The sequence below is a fragment of the Numida meleagris genome, chromosome 5, assembly GCF_002078875.1.
Source record: "Numida meleagris isolate 19003 breed g44 Domestic line chromosome 5, NumMel1.0, whole genome shotgun sequence".
Taxonomy (NCBI): Eukaryota; Metazoa; Chordata; class Aves; order Galliformes; family Numididae; genus Numida; species Numida meleagris.
The window spans coordinates 18,178,198-18,196,022 of record NC_034413.1 but is presented as its reverse complement, the minus strand read 5'-3'; the positions used below and the strand labels follow the sequence as shown (position 1 = coordinate 18,196,022).

At 44.9% G+C, this 17,825-nt stretch overlaps 1 protein-coding gene across 5 annotated transcripts; it reads left to right on the top strand.

The window, feature by feature from the left end:
- ABCG2 (ATP binding cassette subfamily G member 2 (Junior blood group)) lies at positions 107 to 17,455 on the top strand. Of its 5 annotated transcripts, none has more exons than XM_021398189.1 (16): positions 107 to 608; positions 3,907 to 4,193; positions 4,765 to 4,824; positions 6,066 to 6,180; positions 7,867 to 8,019; positions 8,717 to 8,874; positions 9,754 to 9,905; positions 10,191 to 10,307; positions 11,144 to 11,406; positions 11,952 to 12,034; positions 12,376 to 12,465; positions 13,842 to 13,966; positions 14,330 to 14,484; positions 14,815 to 14,904; positions 15,482 to 15,591; positions 16,501 to 17,455. In XM_021398189.1, exons 2-16 carry the CDS (start codon positions 3,910 to 3,912, stop codon positions 16,646 to 16,648), a joined length of 2,103 nt encoding a protein of 700 aa, XP_021253864.1. In that variant the 5' UTR covers positions 107 to 608; positions 3,907 to 3,909; the 3' UTR covers positions 16,649 to 17,455. The 5 variants fall into 5 exon arrangements, with proteins under 5 accessions (XP_021253864.1, XP_021253866.1, XP_021253868.1 ...); XM_021398191.1 differs by having other exon boundaries at positions 246 to 608; positions 3,910 to 4,193; XM_021398192.1 differs by lacking the exon at positions 107 to 608 and adding an exon at positions 969 to 1,145 and having other exon boundaries at positions 3,910 to 4,193.

Below are 17,825 nucleotides of genomic sequence, written 5' to 3'. Positions count from 1 at the left end.
GAGTGCACCCACAGCCCTTGTCACACCTCTTTTAGTACCCTTTGCCACACCTCTTTCAGTACCCTCACAAACCCTCCTGGCTCTTGACTCCTGTCAGCAGCTGGACGAGTTACAGGCATCTGTTCCGCCCACTGCATCAGCACGTCTGAGGGCAAGCAGGTATCAGGACAGGGACAGGCGAACCTTTGGAGCTTTTATTGCTGGTATTTATTGGGTAGCCATAGGCACGCTTCTGCTTATTTGAGCTTTGGACTCATCTAGCAAGAGTAGTTAGGAAAATGCAACGCTGTACAAGAGCTGCAGAGTGCAGGCAGGTCGGAGGTAATTAACACAGTGACTTGACAGCACTGATATAAGTTATCTTTATAAACCATAAAAGCAGGGCCTTTCCTGCACTCACACGAACACAGAGGCTGGGGCAGGCGAGCTCGTTTATAATGAGACAATAGTGCTTGGGAACAGGCGGCTGCTGAGAAACCGTGACAGCAAACCAGCGGAAATCCGATCGTCCCGCTTTCAGACGGAGCACGAACACCAGAGGCGGCCGACGGACAGCGGTGACCCGGGGGGGGCTGCGGGACCGCCGAGAAGCACACAGTCCCGGAGAGGTGAGGCAGTCTCGGAAGATGGCACCGCCAGGCCGGCCCCCGCCCCAGCTGACGGGGCGGCACCTTACAGGAGGGGTCAGGGAGGGCAGGGGGAAGAGCGGGGCTGCCGATGAGATGCCCTCGACGGCCTTTTAGTGGCTGCCGCAGAAAGTGAAGCGTTTACCCTACTTCCACCCCTCCGTCTCCTCTCCCCCCCCCCGAAGGTGCGGTACCACCCGGCGCAGCCCGCAGCATCCCCACGCTCGGAAACTCCGTCGCGCTCCCGCGCCAACTCCCCCCCACTCCCGGCCCCCGTAGCGGGGGGCGGCCTGGCCCGGCGGCACCGCCCCGGGGGTCGCGCAGCCGCGGCAGATCAGATGGGGCCGGGCGGAGCTCGGAGCTCCCGCGTCCCGGCGGGGTTGCGTGACAGCGGCAGGCGTGCTCTGCCGCCGCCGCTTTATATAACCCTGCCGCCCGCGCCCACTTATAAAACGCCTCCGAGGCAGTACCGTAGTCGCAGCCTCGTGTCTGCCGCCCGGAGCGGCGCGCGGTCTGAAGGTAACGGCGTGGGCTGCCCTACTGGGGCTCTGTGCTGAACGGGGCTCCAAGCGGGGCGGTACCGGCACCGAATCGCGGGGTGGTCCTGGGGAATGGGTTGGCTGTGGGTGAGGTGCGGCTGCTAGAGCCTACCTGTAGCCAATCCTGGGCCTTTTCCACCTTTCTTTCAGCCTTCTTTTATCCTTGCATGTTGCTGCTCAGTGGTTTAGCTTGTCAGTGCTTATCAGTAACTTTGAAAAAGCACATGCAAAAGGGTTTATGGCGTTGTAAACAGAAAACCTGGCTATCTGGAGCAGATGTGAGGTTTATGAGACAGTCAGATGTTCAAAGGTCTATCTGGGTCTTTGCCCTTGGTGTCATGGTCATGTCTCTTTTTCCCAATGTGTTGTGCAACCTTTCTCATATACAAGCTGCCTTGTGCTGATGTAACCAGCAGCTCCTTTGTGCTTTCCACAAGCATGGCTTTCCCAGGAATGACCAGCCTCTAAGTTTGGGATTGCATCCAAGTTAAACAACCATTCCATCTCTTTTTTCCCCCTTTGCTTCCCTGCTGCTTTTAATTTACTTAAACAGAAATAAAAACCTCTGCAACTTCTTGAGCTTTCACAGAATGGCTGAGGATGGCAGGAGGCTGTCTGGTCCAGCCCTCCCTGCTCAGGCAGGGCCACCTGATGCTCAGGACCACGTCCAAATGGCTTAAAGTGATAGGAAAAGGCAGTTTGGGGTCTTTCTTTCTTTCTGTTTGTTTTTCAAATCTGGATTTTGGAACTTTGGTTTCTTATGGAGATGACGATCTAACTTTCTGAGAAATGCTCCACTTCTGCATTGATTGATCCTACTGGTTGTCACCCTCTCATTCCTTGGAGGAAAGAAGTGCAGACAATGGAAAAAGGGTCATCTGTGGGTGCAGTTGGAAGGGAAAATATTGCTTGTGGAATACAGCTGCCTTCTCACAAAGCCCAGCTAATCAGCAGTGGGTGTCTTTGTGCAATGTTAGTTTTTTTTTCCTTGCTCTTCTTTAGCCAGGTGACAGCCTTGGCTTTCCACAAAATCATTAACTGTGTAAGTATTCCCAGAAACACCTTTGTGCTGGCAGCTAAAGGAGAAGTAAATGATTAGTCTGCTCTGTGGTAGCGTAACCTGTTGTGCTCAATTTCTGGAAAGGGTGTGTAGCGTTGCCTCTTCCTTGCTACAGCTGTCTGGAAAGGGGACAGAAAGGTTTTTGACTAAGAAGACACCTAGCTTAAAGGCAGGGTGCGAGCTACAGAGCTTGGGGGCTGAAGAGTTTCCAAGTTCTTCTCGTGCAATGTCAAGGCAAGAAGTTTAAACTTTTGTAAACAAGTGAAGGGTCTCAAACTTGGTCTCTGCAGAGAAGGACCTGGGGATCCTGGTGGAGAACAGGTTGGCCATGAGCCAGCAGTGTGCCCTTGTGGCCAAGAAGGCCGATGGTATCCAGGGTTGCATTAAAAAGAATGTGGTCAGCAGGTTGAGGAAGGCCATCCTCCCCTTCTACTCTGCTCTCATGAAGCTGCATTTAGAATACTGTGTCCAGTTCTGTGCTCCCCAGTTCAAAAAAGACAGGGATCTCCTAGAAGGAGTCTAGTGCAGGGCCACAAAGATGAAAAAGGCCGTGGAGCATCTCCTGTATGAGAGGAAAGGTTGAGTAACCTGGACCTGTTCGGCCTGGGGAATAGAAGACTGAGAAGGGATCTGATTAATGTTTATAAATATCTGAAGGGAGGTGGGAGCCAAATGGATAAGGCCAGGATCTTTTCAGTGGTGCACAGTGATAGGACAAGGAGTAGTGGCCTAAAACTTGAACGTAGGATGTTCCTCATTAACATGTGGAAGAATTTCTTTACAGTGAGGGTGACGGAGCACTGGAACAGGTTACTCAGGGAGGTTGTGGAGTCTCCTTCTATGGAGATATTCAAGACCCATCTGGACGCTTACCTGTGTGACCTATTGTAGTGTACCTGCTTTAGCAGGGGGGTGGGGCTCCATTTCTTGAGGTCCCTTCCAACCCCTGCGATTCTGTGATTGGTCTCAGTCAGTTACAGCAGCAGAAAAGGAAGCAGCCCCTTGACAAAAGAGCTGTGTTGCTAGGACGCTACTAGTAGAGTCATTGCTAAGTGCCTGTTAATGGTTATACCAGTATCAGTACACATCTTTTTATGTAGGGGCTGATGCTCAGGCAGGGAGAACAGCTCCTTCCCTTTGCTGTTTGCATGTGCTCCATCCCGAGCTACAGAAGCAGTTTATCTGCCTGAATCAGAATGGTTTGTACATTTCCTTGTGATTGCAAACAAACACTGTATTTAATTCTCTGCAGTATACATTTGTACTTTGCTTTTCTTCACTGTGGGAGGTATGAAGGGGAGTAAGTATGTTCTAAATGACGGAAGGGAGCTTCAGTCTCTCTAGCTTAAGAGTAGCCATGTGCATTTTTAGACCCCACTGTGTCAAGCAGGACGGTGACCATCACAGATGGGCTTTTTCTTTTCTTACTGGATGTTCTTTGAGCTAGTGTCTCTTCTTCAAGAGCATCCATGCCTTGTTCCTAAAGATCACGTGTATTGTTCTAAATGTTTCTGTGCCTTGGGGGACTGCTGGATGTCTTCCAGCACGGCTGTCCATCCCTTTGGAAACTTGGCCCATGTAAGGATTGGAATGGTGTGAATGAACTTTTCCAGGACACCTTCTGTAGATCTCTTTGCTCACTTGTCTTCTTCCCTGCGTGTTTTTGTGTTCTTTGTTTCAGTAGATGGGAACTGCTCGAAACAACAGCCACCTCAAAAACCCTCATGCAGTGGAATTTGACCTGTGTAACAAGGACATGATGGCAGACACACTTGATCACAGTGTCATTTCTGTTGGAGAAGAGGAAGGAGCAGACAGTTTCCAACGATCTCTTCCAACACGAGATTCCCTCCGATCCCCTCGGGGCTCCGTTGTGAGTTTCCATAACATCCAGTACTCCGTTAAGCAGTCCAGTGGATTCCTATGTAAACGGAAGACTGTGGAAAAGAAGATCCTTCATAATGTTTAGTAAGTTCTTGCTTAACCAAAATACTGGGGAGTGGGAATTAGTCTGCTCCTGTGAGTTGATGATTTCAGTGTCACCTTGCAGATCTAGCTGCGTTAGTAGAGAAATGACTGCCCTCCTGCCAGTCTTCAGTTCATGTGAGCACTTGCTAACATGCTTTAGGCATAAAAGCTGGGATCTAACCGGAGCGGTGTCAGTCATTGACGTAAGAAAATTAGGACCAAACTTGTGCGAACACTTTTGCTGGAGGATCTGAGGGTTTCCTTAACTATGGTCTGGGCTGTGGTGGGTGGAAGTGAGTAACAGAGAGCAATTGTTTCTTCTTTTCCAGCCCCAACTCAGCAGGAAGACACCTATTCTGTATTTTGTAGATAACTTTTTATGAACAGCTCTAATTCTGTTTTGACTGGCTGTTTGGGACAAGAAAGGAAAAATACTTTCTGATTCCATATTTAAGAAGATTTTGATAATCTCGAAGTTTTCCTTTCAACAGCATTTTGTTCGCACCTTACTTCTACTATGAGCCACATGCAAACAGTCTTCCATTTGGAAATAACTCTTTCCTTCTTCCAGTGGCATTATGAAGCCAGGCTTGAATGCTATCCTGGGGCCAACAGGGAGTGGCAAATCTTCGTGAGTACTTTCTTTTGCTCTTCAAATGGCCAGTCAGCTGTTCAAAGGGGATATGGGACTGTTAGGGTTGGGAGAGGATCCTGAGGGATCCTCAGGCTCAGACTTTTGTGTGCCTGTGAGAAATCTGGTGATGCAGTTTGATCTCACATCCTGTCCCTCTGATGTCAGCTTTGCTGGAGTCCTTGTCCTGTAGTCATGTCACACGACTCCAATCTGTGGTCTGTGTTACTGCAGTCACCTTTGGTGGTGGCCTGAGTTAAGATACAGAGGGGAACTGGAGTGACTTAAGCTCAGGTCCAGGCTCTGTTCCAGACCTGTCATGGGGTGTGGGTGGGGGCAAGCTCCCTCAGGGGCAGGAGGGAAGTTGTCACCTGTGAAGCTGCTGTAGCAGGACTCCCTCAGAGATGCAGACCCCTCTGATGGCTGCCAGGAGTAGGGTGTAACGTTGGTCTGTAGGATACCTGCTGTAGATCATCCATCACCTAGCCTGGATGTGGCCTGGTGGTGGGAATACATGTGCTTGGAATCTTTGGATGAAAGCACAGAGAATACTTTGCAGGCTATTTCCAGACAGTACTGATGCTTTTTTCCTCTCTTATATAACCATAATAAAAAAGTGCTGCGTCACTCTTCCTTTGAGAAGGTCAGGGGCAGGGGAGTATGGCTAGGGTTCACACAGGTGTGTCTTTGTTGTGATCCTTGATCTTCCCCTCTAGGAGGCTGCCTGAATGTTTCCAAGAGCTAGACTCTGTCAGGGCGGTGTCCCCTGAGCTAGCATACAGTCGGCCTCTAATTTGCAGTAGGGAGAATCTAGACATACGTTAAAACAAAACAACTTTATAAAATTAATCTTAACTCCAGTCTTGTTTATACCCATTTGGATTAATTTCTGTGAGATCAAAGTAATTTCTTCTGTGCTTCACTGGCTGGAGAGCAGACTGCAGCTGCTTGGCAGGGTGCTTTTCTGTGTGTGTGTGTGTGTCTGAGGTTAGCTGTTAATATGGAGCCCAAGCTAATGTCTGCAGGGGGTTGGCAGCTGTGAGGGTCTGTGTACTTCAATACTGCTGTGGTGTACCTGGCACATGAGAATCCTGCAGAAGCTCCCAGAGCAGAGGATGTGCCTTTGTGTGTGCTGTGTTTAGACTGCAGCAGCTGAAACTGCAGTGCTGACTTGTGGTCCTTGCTCAGTTGAGGTAAAGCAGTTGTCATAGCAAAATCTAATGCCTGGTGTTTGTCTGAAGTCTGCTAGATGTGCTGGCTGCCAGAAAGGACCCAGCAGGGCTGTCAGGAGACGTGCTCATAGATGGCATCCCACAACCTCCAAACTTCAAATGCATCTCAGGATATGTTGTACAGGTGAGTAACTGCCTTCAGTGGAGGCGGGGAGCCCTTGGGAGGGTTAGCGTAGTGTAGGCTTTGGTGGAAAGGCTTTGAAAAATGTCCTCCATGAGAAGAGAGGCGGGATTCACTGGAGGGAGCTCACCACTGCTTCATGAGTGAGAGATGTTGTCTTCTCTGGTGAACAAGTAGGGCTGTGGTGGGACAGGAACAACTTCTCAAGAAGAAAGGCAGGGATCTGTCACATAAGATGAGCAAAGCATGAGTTATTAGTTGAGGTAATATTTATTGGTCCCTACAGACTCTAATTTGGTAACAGATATTAGTGTTTTCTGGTGTTTTGGAAGGCAGAGGATCAAACCGTTTACTGCAGCCAAGTAAAGCATGGAGGTGTTGGTCCTCCCAAAGCCAAATGGGTGCTCAAGCCACTGTGCTTGTTTCCTGGGACTCTGCCCTGAAGTTGCAGCAAAGATATTAAAAAAAAAAATCAAGTTTTTAAAAAAGAGGTTGGGTGGTAGGAACCTCTCAACACCTGAAATCTCTTGTAAAACTCTGAAGGAGTTCTAGTTGGCAGAAGCGACTTCAAGCTCTTAGACAATAATTCTAGGAAGTAAGTAGATCCTTGCTGTTCTTCCTCTGATTCTGGCTGGCTGGGGCAGAGCTTTGTTCCACTTGGGCAGGAAAAGCCAGCTGAATCTGTGGAAGTGGGTGGGGGCCTGGACTAATAATAGACCCTCAAAGCCCTGGAGGAGCTGAGGATGGGATTCTTGGCAACTGTATGAACTGCCAAATGTGAAAACCATTCAGACTTCTGGCTGTGGGTAGATAGGAAATAGGCCACCTTTCTGAAAGCTGCCAGCTGAGGGCTTTTGAGAGGATGCATAAGACTGATGGTGAGTCTTGATCCTGCAGGTCAAAGATCCCAGAATTCTCAGTGTTTCATGAATGGCCAGGAAGTTTCTTGCTAATGGCTCCAGTTCAAGGCGTCTATCTCTCCATTGTCAAAAGCAAACAAACCGAACCTTGAAATGATAGGCAACTAGGCAAGACATTAAATGTCTGCTCTCCCCTCCCACCCATGTGTACTATTCCCTAGATAACAATGATTCCCTTGATAAAGATGACCCAAAGTGTCAAAATACAACTGAAGGCATAAATGCATACATCCATTTTATGCAGGTGAGCATATAGTCCTGCTAAATCATGTGTTACAAAACTGTTGATGATCTCTCCACTCCTGCCTTGCAAATGAGGATGTAATTCCACAGATTTGAAAGGTACCTGATTAACAGGCATGTTTCTCAGCAGCTGTCCAGTGCTGCATCCCTTCTACCACCATACGGTGGGATGAAGAATTGACTCAAATGCCAAAGCAGAGGTGATGGAGAGGCATGGAGCTCTCGATGGAACTGGCATCGGTTCTGTTGATAGTTGTTCCAGGCTGGTGTAGGCACGTGTTTGTCAGCTGAATAGATGTATTTCATAGTCAAAATGCACATGACTGCTGAAGCTTTGTTGAACTGTGGAATGTTATGCTTAAGAGGTATGGATATTTGAAACATGGAAAAAATGCAGGGCATCTTGGAGCAATAGTCTTGATTCTCTGAGGACCGGGTAGGAAGCTGGGAAGAACTTGTTGGCAGCTGGTGCCCAGTCAGGTAGCTGAGAACAAGGCTTTTGCCTATCTGTTGGTATTGCTTTCAGGATGATGTTGTCATGGGCACAATGACCGTGAGGGAGAACCTGCACTTCTCTGCTGCCCTGCGGCTCCCAAGCTCCATCAGCTTTCAAGAGAAGGAAGAACGAGTCACACAGATAATCGGCGAGCTGGGATTAAGCAAAGTGGCTGATGCTAAGGTGAGCGATGAGAATGCCCACCTTAGAAATCATATTATTTCTGGAAACTAAGTTGCTTGGCTCTGTGCAGCATGGAGTATGTAGTGCAGCTGCACTCAGCTAAGCAGGATCCAGACAAGACCATACTGCACACATGAAATGAGTCCAGAGGTATGCGTATTTGTTGTTAAAAGAGGAAGATTTGGGACCATGTCCAATGTGTTTTATAAGCAGAGGGGAAACAGTTGCCTAATCCAAGCACTTTGGAAAGCTACTTGATGACTTCCTGGCTTTGTGGGACAAGACAAGGGAATTGTTTTTACAGCACTGACAGCTGTGGGGGATGGGAAGCTGGGCTGTGATGGAGAACTTCTGAGCAGACCTCATTCCTCCTAGCTCCATTTCTGCTCTTACTTCACTTGCCTCACTTGGGCAGCAGGTGAGCTACCCATGAAAGTCATCCCTGGATACCAAAGTTACCTCTGCTCTTGCCTTGTTATGATACTTGTCACTGTCATCCTTGTTTCCTAATGTCAAAGTAAGCACCTCTAAAAGCACCTCTGAAACTGAAGCTGTCTGGTTACTGCTCCACAGTCCCTCACAGTGCTCTTTGAGTCAGCCCCATCATCTGCTATAGGCTCTGTTGAAGGGCTGGTTTTCATAGGTGCCCTGAACCATTTGCAAATCGTTGCAAATGCCTGACTACTTCTGTTTGTAGGTAGGAACTGAACTGATCCGTGGAGTGTCTGGAGGGGAACGGAAGAGAACCAACATTGGGATGGAGCTCATCACAGAGCCACCAGTGCTTTTTCTAGATGAGCCAACAACAGGCCTTGATGCCAGTACAGCCAATGCTGTCCTCATCCTCTTGAAGAAGTAAGAGTTGGTTCTTCAGGGCTCTGCTGGAATTTCTGTGTTTATTATATAAAAAACAAATGCTGTTTTGACTGAGTAGTTACAAATTTTTTTAAATAGTTAGACTACTAGACTTGTAAGTGGTAGTAGACTCTTTATCTGGGTCTTGTCCAAAGCTTTCTGAAGTTGATGGGAATCTTCTGACAGCAGGCATTGGATTGAAGCCCAAAAAGCAGATGTAGCTTGGACAACTTCCTTTTGCCACAAGGAGGGGTGGATTGTCAGGTCAAACATTCTAATTGTAATCTCACATAATGAGAATGAATTCCTAACACTCCTAGGTTTGTGGCATGTTTGATTTTCCTGAGGGAATGTTTTACTCTGCTGCTTGTGGATAGAGGGCCTTAATCAGCAGGGTTACTTCTTGAGCATCAGTGCTAAAGCACTTGGAAGAGCATCTGACAGACCTGAAGGAAAACTGGCTTTGACTTTTGTAGAGAGTAAGTCCTCAGCAGAAGAGTTAAGAGAAGTTGCAACTGTCCAGACTTCCCTAGCCTGCTGTGTAAAGCCTGGCAATGCCATTGAGTGCAGAAGGATCTCTTCTGTTAGTCAAGCTGAAATTTGCTACAGAAAAATTTTAAGGACAATTTAAACATAACTGTGGGCTTAACCTTTCCTAGCTACAGAGAAGAACATACTCTATCTGAACTACAGCAACAGTCTCTTGAAATGATGCTTGAAAGACTTGCAGGCAGCATCTGACACAGCGAGGGAGAAGAGGGAACTAGAGCTTTATTGGGCTTTACTTGGATTTGGATACTTACTTTTTGCTTCAGCTAGTATGACTTCTCTGAAATGCAAAGTGTGGTGTATTTGAGAGAATTTGTTTTCCTATTTCAGGCTCTCTAGAAGAGGCCGAACCATCATATTTTCCATCCATCAGCCCCGCTATTCCATATTCAAGCTGTTTGACAGTCTGACATTACTAGCTTTGGGAAAAGTGCTGTACCATGGTCCTGCAAAACAGGCCCTGGAGTATTTTAGTTCTATTGGTAAGTCTTCTGTGCTATGAGGAAAGGTAACCAGCTATAGAGTTTGAACTGTGGCTGGGTTCTCATCCCAGTGTTGGATAAAGCTCTTGTGCTATTTAATCACTATGATACTAGTGGTTGTACATAAATGATCTGAACAGTGTTAGGTTAGAATGGGGCGGGGGGGGGGGGAATAATAAAAGGAATGTGGAGTGAATTTCCAGTCTAGTCTAGATGCACACAGAAGCTGTGCAGTACAAGAATGTTGTGTGGGTTTTTAAAATTTATTTTTCCTTTTTTTTCAAGGATATGAATGTGAACCATTTAACAACCCAGCTGACTTCTTCCTTGATATCATAAATGGTGATTCAACTGCTGTGGCAGCAAGCAAGGAAGATCACAAACCTGCAGACACAGGAAGAGGTAAACTGTCAAGGAAAAACTCACCATTGGCTTTTGTAGAAGGAAAACTACATACAGTGATGGCAAAGTTTTATTTTCTGGGTTTGCTCCAATCTAAGGACACTTTACTGTCTTTTTATTCTTTTCTCTAACATTTAGTTTGCTTTGGGCTTCTTTAAGTATCTCAGAACAATTTTTAAAGGGATTTTTTTCTTCCTTCAATAATATAGGAGAACAATGATAAATATTAGTAGTCTGTAAAACATGTAGGAAAGACAGAAAAACTAGAATTGCTTATTCCCAAGAGACAGCTGAGTGAAGATATGTTTCAGTCATGTAAGGAACTGCTGCGGAGAAGAGGGCAGATAGGCATAGGAGTAATGGATTTTTGTGTCAGCAAGAAATACTAGAACTAGATATGAGAATAAACTCTCTAGCAATACAGTGACTGAAATGTTGGGAAATATTTTCTGGGAGTGCTTTCAGTTTTCGGTGACTGAAGGATTTTAAGGGAGCATAAAGTGTTTGTAATGGTTCCTTTCAGGGATGGGGAAATGGAACAAAGTAAATCATTGATTTCTGTAAAATTTAGTGAAGATTTCTAATGGCTTTTTCTAAGACTGGCCATAACTGTGCCACAAAGAACAAGCAGATGAGCTAGATTGAATTGAAACTGTAGGGAAACCTTCTCATTCCAACTAGCTTCTTAAGCTCAGACCTAAGACTTGAATGATTAAAATTCTGTAGCCATTCCCAAATGTATTTTCATCCAGCCTTTGGAGTAGACCTTTGTTGATGGGGTCATGTCTGAAGGTAAGTGTTCGTGGGGTATCACATACCTTGTCTTTTTTACTTAGAAGTGAGCAATGAAAATGGAGGAGTAGAAGAGAATGTGTCTGTCAGTGTGGTAGATACACTACACCAGAAGTATCTCAACTCCAGCCTGTATCAGAGCACAAAGGAAGCACTGGGGAAAGTGGAGCTTGGACAGGGAAAGAAGAAAGTATCCAAGAAGGGGCATGAGATTACCTATGCAAATGGATTCTTCACACAGCTGTATTGGGTGTCCAAGCGTTCCCTGAAAAACCTCATTAGGAACCCACAAGCCTCGATTGCACAGGTTGGTAACAATTACCAGAATTCTCCAATTTCCTCTGCTCTCAGTCCCACAGTCTGCAGTTTGTAGAACAGAATTCTGTTTTCAAAGTCAGCCAGGGGAACAAGAAAGTCATGTGCTGCTACCACTCAGGTTGTTGCCTTTGAAAGAGAATCTCCATTCTAGTTCAGCAGAAGGACTACTACACTGAATATTAGGGAGTGGGGAAAATGCTCCATTATCTGGCTCACATGGGGAGCTACCAGAGTGATGTCAAGTGACTCACAAAAGGAACATTTCAAGCTGGGTTGTTCTTAGTGTGCTGCTGATAGCCTTTACTAGCCAGAGAATATCAGAGGAAGGAAAAAAGGGAAAAGAATAAACTAGGAAAACTTTGCGTAAGGTTTCTAAGAGTGACTGTGTTGTAGAGAACAGTTTTTTTCATGGGTGTGAATCTTTAAACCCTGTGTATACATTAATGACTATCTATTGATTTGTCCATATTTATCCATCTAAAGGACTCTTCTGCCTCCCCCCCATACCCCCCCCCGTCTTATTTTCACTTCTAGATTGCAGTGACCGTAGTTCTAGCGTTGGTTGTGGGGGCCATTTTCTTCGGTGTCAAACTGGATGAAAGTGGCATTCAGAATCGGTAAGTTGGGAAACACATCTTATTTCCTTGTCTCTAAGAGACAGGTTTTGGCCACGGGGAAGGCTTTGGGTTCTGTCTGGACCACAGAGGAGGGTTGGGTTCACCGGCTCAAATGCACTACAGAATGGTATTGCCAGAGGTCCTGAAGGAACCACAGTTCCATCGAGCTTGCATATATGTATGAAGGAGATGTGCAGGGAATGACAAAGGAATAAACCTGGCTTTGCAGATAAGATCTACACTTGCACAATTAAATATCTCCATTCTGAGGGTAGATACAGAGAAGTGCTGACTTGGTCTTGGCTGTTTCCTCACTTCTTGACCACTATTTTGCTTTCTAGGGTTGGATCCTTGTTCTTTGTCACCACAAACCAGTGTTTTTCCAGTGTCTCTGCAATTGAGCTGTTCATCAGAGATAAAAAACTATTTGTGTAAGTAGTGATGCTCTTAGGCCCTCTCCTGCCCTGCAGTGAGGGGAGGGGGAGATATCTTACTGCCTAACCAAAAAAGATTTCTGCCTGACAGAACTTGAGATTTGATTTCTCCACTCCAATGGAGTCCAATTTAATTGTAATGCTAAATGAGTCTGTAAAAACAAGTTGCTGAAATGCTAAGAGGTGATGGAAGAAGGGGAAAGTAAAATGCTTTTACTTGCTTGCTTTTACTTTTTTTTTTTTTGCTTGCTGTGTCACAGTTTACTGAAAAGTGTCTTTTCCATTTTTGGTAACAGCTGTTTTTGAAGTCTGCATGAGAATCCTGCAGACTGTGAACCCTGCCTGTCCTTTTGCTGGCAGGGCTGAAACAGTGTTTTGCAATGGTTCCAGAGTGGTAAGACTCTGCAAAGATGATGGGACAGTTCTTGGAAAATCTTCACAAAGGATGATAATAAGAAGAGGGCTGCTGGTTGGCTTATAAGAGCTCCTAAAAAATCAATTGCATCTATAATATATATACATATACACACATATTAAATACACTTTTATATAAGTGTGTATATGTAAATAAGCATGTATAAATAAATGTGTATGTATACACGTATGTCAAAAATGTAGTTTGGAATAGCCTACAGCTCATGGGATGAAAGAGCAAGAGACATATCCTGTGCAGTAAAGAGGAAATCTGAGAGCTATGCCTGGAAAATGAGTGTTGTGTTTCTGTGAGGTGCTAGTTTAGATGTGTGTACATCCGCCCCTAGCTTGCTCATGCTTGGCATTTTTCCTAACAGCTGCTCAGGAATGAATGTCACCCATACTGATATTGCTTGTTCTGCTTATCGGCTGTGTCAGTGGGGATTTTGAAGCCTTACCACTTAATGAATCTTTTCATGAGCTCCATTATGCAGCAAAGCAATCATAGTGATGTTTAATGGCTCTGTGAACTGGAGATGAGTTGATGTCCTAAAGGTGTTTCCCATTCTTGGCTGCCATTCTTTCTTGGAAACAGTTGTATGAGTTAGCTGTGAATGAACTGTTTCTCCAGTTAATCTAGTACTTTCCCTGCTCTTGTGTTCAGGATTGTTCTTCTTAAAGTGTTGGGAGCTTTTTTGCCATATGTTGTTTAGCAGTCACATAGCTTTCCATTTATTTCCCTCACAGTGCTCCCGGTATCACTACATGGCCTGTGAGTTGGATCAGCCTTTGCTTTAGAGTGGGAAGTGATAGCACAGAGAAAATAATCAACTTTGCATATAGAGGAGTCAGTGGTAGGAAGAACAGAAACTGAATCAGGTTAAATCAGACACACATACTGAGCTTGCTTCCAGATAAGCTCTAAACCTGTGCAACTCCCCTCCTTCCTGTCCTCACAGCCATCAGTACACCAGTGGATATTATCGTGTGTCTGCCTACTTCCTGGCCTTGATGTTAGGAGATCTACTGCCCATGAGAACCGCTCCAGCCATCATATTCTCATGCATCACTTACTGGATGATTGGTAATGTATTGATGCTTTCACTGAACCTGCCATCTTTCAATATATTTGATTTCTGACTTAGCCAGAGTTTAACTCCTCTATCTATAAATTGAAACTGACTAAACCTTCAATTGATTTAAATGTTTGGCATCATAACTTCTGAGGAGTCTGGGGCAGAGGCACCAGCAATCTTAAGACAGGGACCTGCTTGTCCATATCTTTCAGTAATGTTCTTTGGGACCTTCAGAGCATTCACAGCTGCTGCCAACTCCAGACTCAGCGTTTCTTCTTGCTTTCCATGTCTTGTGTGGGAGTCCAGGGGTACCTCTCTGGGATTTGTGATATTGCTGTTTACTGGACATTTTTCTTTCTGCTTCTTGACAGGATACCAAGCTGTAGCAGGCAGATTTTTCTTCTTCATGCTTGCCCTGTTAATGGTGTCCTACACTGCTACAGCCATGTCTCTGGCTATCAGTGCTGGGATGGAAGTGGTGGCTGTGGCCAATCTACTCATCACTATCTGTTTTGTCCTGATGCTTGTAAGTACAAGTTGTAAGGGTGTGTGCTGCTCTGGTGGAGATGAGGAAACAGCTTTCAAAGCACAAATGGCTTTAGGAGCCATACTGAGAGGACTGTCTTCTCTACTGAGCCATCCATAGTCCAGTAGCTCATCAGCTTTGTGCCTGCAGTTTTCTTGTTGCTGTAGTCAGAGATTTATCTCTGCCAACTTGTAATCATAGGTATAATAGCAGTAAGAGGTCCATTTATCACAGTGCACCTTTACTGGACAGCTGTAATATTTGTGCAGGAATGGCGTTGTTTGTAGTAAACTGAGTTATGACTCATTAGTCTCTTTCGTTTTCTTTCAGATCTTTTCAGGCCTCCTTGTAAACCTCCCTTCTGTAATGGGCTGGTTGAATTGGCTCAAGTACTTCAGCATCCCTCGATATGGTCTTACTGTGAGTAGAATGTAGCACTGGTCTCCTGTGGGTAAAGTAATCACAGTGCAGCATCTTAGGGAAGTTTGGGCATCACTGAGGTATTTTATCAGTTGCTGAATATGGAAGTGCTCCTTAAGATTCAGTTAGCCCAGGGCACCAGCACAAGGGAGCCGTTTGCTTCATACCTTGGCTGACTGTCCTGCCTGCTTCAGTGTGCTGGTGCTGGGTTGTCTGCATGCAGCCATGTTTTCTGGGAGTGCAGATAGACTCAGATAAAAGTGGATAAATGGAGACATGTAACTGGCAAGACAGAAATCCATTGCTAAATCACTGAAATGAAACTCTGAAACCACCAATTCAGACACCAAAACATCCTGCATGTCAAACTTGGAGCAGATCCTCAGAAAGGTTAAGAACTTCAAAATAAGGGCTGGGAACTTTTTTTTTTTTGAGCCACTCAGTTCAAACCTTCAAAGTACATATGATTCCAAGACTGGTGATACATGTCTTCTATTTATCAGTTTCCTTTGAGTTGTTTCAGCTTTAGCACACCAAATCACTATCCCTTTTTAAATATCTGACACTTTTCCCCTAGGCTCTTCAAGTGAATGAGTTTAGAGATCTCTACTTCTGTGGTGACAAACCTAATGTTACAGTGTCTGTGGGAAATGCAAGCACTTGTCCACCAGTTACTTCAGGAGTAAGGTGAGTCTACCTCATGAAGGTCCTTGAGTCTGAATTGTAATGGCTTGCTTAAGGACTAGCCAGATCATTTCAAAACTTTATATTACTCACAAGGATAACTATTCACAAGCCAGTCTCTTCAAGAATTTGTCAAAAAATAATGTGTTTTAGGATTATGTAGCCATGTACCCCAGAGTAAAGTAGGGATGAAACTTTTCCTAAAAATAGGCAGATTAGCTAAATTAAATTTTGTTTTTGATAACTTGGTCCTGGGTTATCAGTTTTCTTAAGCAACTACCAGAGTCACTTATGAGTGGAAATGCAATGTGTATACAACCACAGTAGCAGCAGGAAACAGGCTAGTGATCAGAAACATGCCTGTCCTTCAGAGCTTGTTTGTAAATACTAACCTAGCAGCAGATACAGCGGAGAGACACTTCTGTTATTGGAAATACTCTTGTCTACTGGTATGTTGAGTTGTAGCAATGCCAGTATTTCATGACATGTGTTAGAGAACTGGTAAATTGATGTTACTGGAAGGAAGAGTACTAGAAGACTGTTTCTACAGCTTTTGGACCTCATGCCCCTACTATGGGCCTCCAGTGGTTGCTATGTGAAACTAAATACTTTTGTACATATCACAGTTTGATGTGGTTTCTGAGGCTTACTCAACTTAATGAAACTGCTAGCTATCTGTAAGTAACAGCACGTTATGGGATCAGCTGAAGAATTATGAGAACCAGGGAAACAGATTTGTCCCTTAAGCTTTTTTTCCATGATAAGTTAAGTTAGTCTGTTTCTGTCATGTCTGTTTTCTAGTTATGGGTAGAAGAATCTTTGTACAACAGGAAAATAAAAGTAACTGCTTGAAGACTTATGGTATCTTGCACAACATAGTAATACCAAATTCTACCCCATGCTTTTCTGTAGGTGCTCTGGTGAAGATTACCTGATCAGCCAAGGAATTGCACCTACTAACATGGCAATGTGGGAAAACGTAGTGGCTCTTCTATGCATGACTGTTATCTTCCTTCTCATCGCGTATCTCAAACTCCGGTTTATGAGAAAGTTCACATAAATTCCCACATTGCCTTGCTTTACAGCTTCTCAGGTCTTGAAACTACAAAGCTTATTGAAGCCTACTGGATGTTGCCAAAGATTTCAACTGACTTTACTGGACTTAAGATGGGAATCCTGCCCCATTGTTTCTGGAGCATGATCTCCATATGATTGTATGATTTTGTTTGTTAAGAAGAAATGTATTACTGTAAGATTCTGTAAGTGATTTTTTTTTCCTGGTAAGAGCATATATTTCTCAATTCCTTAGGTACTTATTATATATTGTAGAGCTGCTGTGGCTGATTCCTAAAGGAAATAGGCACAAGGAAACATTTTCCTTTGAAAGTGCAAGTTTCTCCATTACAAATGGTATAAGGTAATAAGGCATTCATGCTTTGATATGTTGCCCCTTGTGAGTGCCCGTCACGCCTGAGGAGAGCCAGAGACCAATCACAGTGTGTTGGAGATGCATTCAAGTTTGAAGTCTGTAAGGAGAATGAGGTCTTAGTGCCAGGCAAGAGCGGTTATGCTTCTCATAGTTACTCCATGGAATGTATGTCAGTGGAGTATGAGGAAGAAATGTTTTACTTAGATGGTGGTGAGGCACTGCACAGGCTGCCCAGGGAATCTGTGGTTACCCTATCCCTGGAGGCATTTAAGGCCAGGTTGGATGGAGTTCTGGGCAGCTTGATCTGGGAGGTGGCAGCCCTGCCCACAGCAGGGTTGGAACGTTGATGAGATCTAAACAGCAGTGGTATAAGCCATAGCACCTAAGAATGAGAAGTATAATACTCTTGTAATGTAAAAAATAACCTTTTACTTCTTATGAAGTTGTTGGGTTTTTTTTAAAACAAAAAAAAAAGTGTATGTGTAGCAAATCTTTTTATCAGACTTCCTCTATAGCAGCACCATCTCTGTATAGTAGGACTTAAGGCTGCACTGAGAAAGACATAGCTCAGCTGTGGTAGCTGCGGTGGAGCTTACCACAGTCAGCACAGCCTGTTGGCTGTCAGCAGCTTCAGCAAGGAGATCAGCTTATGAGTTGCATGGAGACCTTCATCTGCAAGCACCAAGAGCAAGGCCAGAGTGTAAACACAGTCCTCCATAACATCCTTCTCTCTTGTTTGGAAAGATAGGGATTTGGTGGGTGGACGGCTCAATGGATGAGGAAATGATTGTGAGACTGAACCTGGAGT